We start from the raw sequence: 4,718 nt of genomic DNA on the forward strand, positions 1-4,718 counted from the left end.
TTGGTCTCAGACTCTCGGACCAGATTTTTGGCAGATTTTTCTCTACAAAATCACACTCACTTTGTGGTGGTTCATTCAACAACATGGCTGCTAATGCTGGTAATTATTGTATTCCAATTCCAATGTCATATTTCATATTTCACATTTCTCTTTCTTTTTATTAACTAGATCTCTAACAAAATGGGTTGATCTTCCTTTTTACATTTGGAAAGAGATACCCTATGATTTTGATGAAGATGAAGGGAGTGAGGAGAATAAGGAAAACCCATTGCTTGATGAGGAAAAGAAGAAGAAAGCAAGGAAACTCACTAGGAACATGCAAAAGAAGAACAAAAAAAATTATGATGTTGGTTACTATATGTGCCGTGCAAGATTTAACACACTTGGTGGCTTGCAAAGTCATCAAATCAGGCACTACAAGTTCTTCAAGGCTTGTCAAGTGTGTAGTTTGAGATTTGCAAGTCATTTGGAGTACCAAGATCATGTAATATGCTAATTAACCCATATGTTTTGGTTTTATTAAGTCATTTAACTATTAAGTTAACATCTAATTCGCCCTTTGTTCTTTCCTCTAATTTTTCAGGTGTGTCCATCCAAGCCAATGTTGAAGGTTAGGGGCTAGCTAGCCTCCTCAAAGTAGCTCCCTTTTGTTGCTAGCTTATGCTTGGTACTTGGCTAGCTCCTTTTGTTGAATATTCAGCTAGCTTTTATAGACATATATATATATATATATATATTACTTAATTAGCTAGCCTAATTAACCTTGTTGAATTAAGCTAGCTTTTGTAGACATATATATATATATATGCATGGTACTTAATTAGCTTAATATTTGGAATTAATATCTGCCAATGGCTACACACGAATGCATCACTACCTTTATTTTGTTTGGGTTTAATTCTTTGAACCCCTTGGTACCCTTAAGTCGTGTCTTAAATATTTGCTAAGCATGTTGGGCAGAGTCTTATCTTAAATATTTGCTAAGCAGGCAGGTTGGGTAGGGTATAGAGAGAGAGAGAGAGAGAGAGAGAGAGAGAGAGAGAGAGAGAGAGAGAGAGAGAGAGAGAGAGAGAGAGAGAGAAGAAGAATAAGAAGAATAAGAAGAATAAGAAGAAGAGGCCATCTAAAGTCCATAATGCATGGTAAAGGGTCTTAAGCTTCAGCCTCTATCAATTCAAGGTCTTCTTCTTCCCAAGAACTATATATATTAAGGGTTTATTCAAGAAGAGACAGTTAAAGGTGACCCAAACTTTATCAATTATATGTGCGCGCGGTAGCTGTTTTGCCACTTTTAGGCTATTGAAGAGAGTTGGATTGGGAGATTAATTATTTTACATGACATTAGGATACTTGGTTAGGGGTTAGGTACCAAATGTACTAGTGTACTGCGTATGTGTCGAAGTTTGAGTAGGAGAAACTAACTTATGTGTTGACGTTTGAAATCAATTAGACTTTAGATATGTATATATATGCTGAGCAGCGTAACTACAAGTTTTTCATATCTCTAAACTCTATGTCCTTCAAAATGGCATGGCTCTCTTGCATTAATATTTGAGCGTTTGTTCTTAAATTTATGTCACCTCTGGCTTTTGGACGGAACTTAGTCAAGTTAAAAATTTCAAGTTGGATATTTGAAGTGAATAAGAGAAGGGAAGGGAATTTTATTCATTTTGGTATAGAAACACATGAGTTGTGATAGAAACGTACATGCATTATAGTTAATAAGAGAAGGGAAGGGAATGGAAAGGGGAAGAATTCTTATTGTAGGCTTAGCACATTTGGTTTGGTTGTAAGTTGTAATGTAAAGTGGCCAGTAAAGAACACATTGTTTCTTTGAGATACATCGATAGTCTACTCCAAAGGGAAGGAGAGGAGCTCAAACTCAAATGTGCACTTGGGGATTAGAAAGGGGGTGCCATGGGGGAAGCCGCCGCCACCACTCTGGTGGGAGGGAACCATTGGCATAAAGACCACATTGTACTTGCGTATTGCATGCATTAGTAGTAGTACTAGTATTCACTTAGGAAACTCGAAACTGATATTCTCTAATCTCTAGGAAATATTTGCCAAACTATAATCATTGTTTCTTAATTAATTCCACACCTTAATTAGATGATGGGGTGGGGCCCGTAGAAGGGAAAAAAACACACACACACAAGAACAACGCATATGGGATAATATTCAATTTTTTTGTGATTTGGAGGCTGCCATGGTGGGACAACCTGTGCAGTTGTACACGTGTATATATAGGACTGGTCCACCTATCAAAAAACAAAAAGAATAAGAGTAGCACTGGTCCCTTATGTTTATGTATAGTTGATTTATAATATTGATGATTGAATGCACAAGCACAGTGTTACGTGAAAGCCAAACAGTATTATGCATGCATATGCAACTTGCAAGCATATTACTTGACATTTTGGTGACTGCTTGTTGGTTGGGGGAATGTTATTTATTTATTTATTTATTAAGAGAGAGAGAGAGAGAGAGAGAGAGAGAGAGAGAGAGAGAGAGAGAGAGAGAATTGGAAGGGTAAAATTGGAAAATTAGAACTCTTTGTGTTAAGGATAAAAAAGATAGAACAAAAGGTCTCTTAATTTGCTCTAATTAAGTGATTACTCGACGAACACGAATTGAATCTCTAAATTCAACAACATTCCACGAGTTCATAGGACCTAATTAATTTGCTTTGTGCTTATATTTTATTTTGGATAGATTCATTACTATTATGACCTAATTTGGTTGCTTATGTTGGATTTTTCCTTTACTTATATCAGGCCTTCATTAGGTTAGGCATATGATGTGTATATAAGTTCAAGTTTATAGTTAGTTTAGTTACCAAATATGTACTTGTTTGCACTAGCCTTCAATCAGTTGTATATATACTATTTAGATAGATATATTTATTGTTTGAGCTTGTATAGTATTAGTTGTTTTATTAATTTATCAGGTTCCCTGCCCACTTCTACCACTAGTGTTATAAAGAAACTCTCGAACACGGTTTTGTTTTTGTTCTTGTTTTTGTTTGATATGTTCAATTTCACTTTTTTTCCTTTTGGTAGTGACTTTGGAGAAGAGAGAAAAAACAACAACTAAGTTTTTAGTAAAAAGCTCATTTTAGTGTGACATATTATACAAATACCCATATAGAGTCTATTTGAAAAGAGAAACTCAAAACTAACAATTTGTTTTTAAAAAAAAAAATTGATTCTTAGTGTTCTAAGAACAAATTAGATTATGACAAGTTGCTAGTTTTGAGTTTCTCTTTCCAAATAAGCTCTATATGAATACTTGTATAATATGTCATGTTAGAATGGGCATATTCTTGAAAAGCCCAACAACAAAAAAACAACCCCAAGCTTACCAAACAATAATTTTTAATTACAAACTTGGGTTGGGTTACAATTTACAACTTACTAGAGATTGTTTTTTGTTGGGTTCTTGTTGGACTTTCTTCGTTTATTTTATTTTATTTTAATTCTTTGAGGAGGTGGGCTTTCTTAGTTGTGTGAGCCCAACGGATACCCAGAGGAATCGGATAGAGTAGTTCAGTAGTTTTCACTCTCTGCCTGGCCTTCTGTTTGAACCACTACAGAATGGGAGGAGTTCCTCTTTTGGTTAACAAAGATCATGATGATGTATGACATTCTCATAAATTTAGAGTTCAGGATGATATATGAGCAAATAATGAAGGCATAGAGCTATCTTTGCTTGTGGAAAACCTGCATTTCCAGTCATAAGAAAATCTGTTGTCTTCCTAATCATGGAAGATTTTTATTTTTGACATTATATATGATTACAAAGCATGGAAGCACAGCCTCCGAATTCAAAACCACAAGCCTTTTGGGCTTACTAAATTGCTCCCCCCATTCCATGGCAGAATCAAATTCACCCTCTTCCTCATCCATGAGCCCATGTGCATGATAATGAGCAATGCGCCCTGCAATCACTCTACACACCACAATGGCCTTCCTTGCACACTCTCCTTTCCCAGAACATTCCTTGGCCGCCTTCTCATGTGCCTTCCCACTGTCGTGGACGAACGATATAGTCCCGTCTCCGGTGTCAAACCCAGAAGCTATTATCCTGCAAACTTGGCAGCATTTCTTTTTACAAATGGTTGAGAAACCATTGATCCCTAAAGAACAAGTAATGGCGGCACCATGGAATTGCAGAAGCTCATTCCCATCAACCACCAACCTCTCCATCCTCTTACGAATCCGATCCTTTTCGTACTTGGATTTCACTGTCTTCCTATACTCTTCAAAACCATGAAGAACATCCAAACTGTGGTGCACCCTCAACACCTTCTCAATTCTGAGGCCTACTTCACTAACCCAACCTGAGCGGATAATACTCTCCACAACACCAATGGAAGGGTCCCCTCCAACAAGCTCCGAGACCAAGTTAATGGGTTTTTCAGCTTTTGTCTTTGTGCTTTTTCTGGACTTGCTTGCAGAGGAAGAAGAAGAAGCTGCCTTGGGGCATGGTTTTTCCTTGGGTTTTGAAGGCACTTCCTTTCCAATTACAACACCATGTCGTTTTGAACCCTTTGGTGGAGAAGCAGAAGGATCTTCTGGTTTTTGTTTCTGTGGGGATCTGGGTCTTGGCTTGGGCTTGAAACACTTTATGGTGGAGCTGGGATGGCAAACCAGAGCAGCCAGAGAAGCAGCAATCAGGCATCTTTCCACCATGCTTTTCTTTGTGAAAGTAACCAT

The 4,718-nt window shown here is 37.2% G+C and overlaps 1 protein-coding gene across 1 annotated transcript; it reads right to left on the minus strand.

The window, feature by feature from the left end:
- On the minus strand, positions 3,750–4,718 carry LOC18775394. The gene has a single exon (XM_007206910.2). It carries the CDS (start codon positions 4,716–4,718, stop codon positions 3,762–3,764), a length of 957 nt encoding a protein of 318 aa, XP_007206972.2. The 3' UTR covers positions 3,750–3,761.

The sequence above is a fragment of the Prunus persica genome, chromosome G6 (assembly GCF_000346465.2).
Source record: "Prunus persica cultivar Lovell chromosome G6, Prunus_persica_NCBIv2, whole genome shotgun sequence".
NCBI classification, from domain to species: domain Eukaryota; kingdom Viridiplantae; phylum Streptophyta; class Magnoliopsida; order Rosales; family Rosaceae; genus Prunus; species Prunus persica.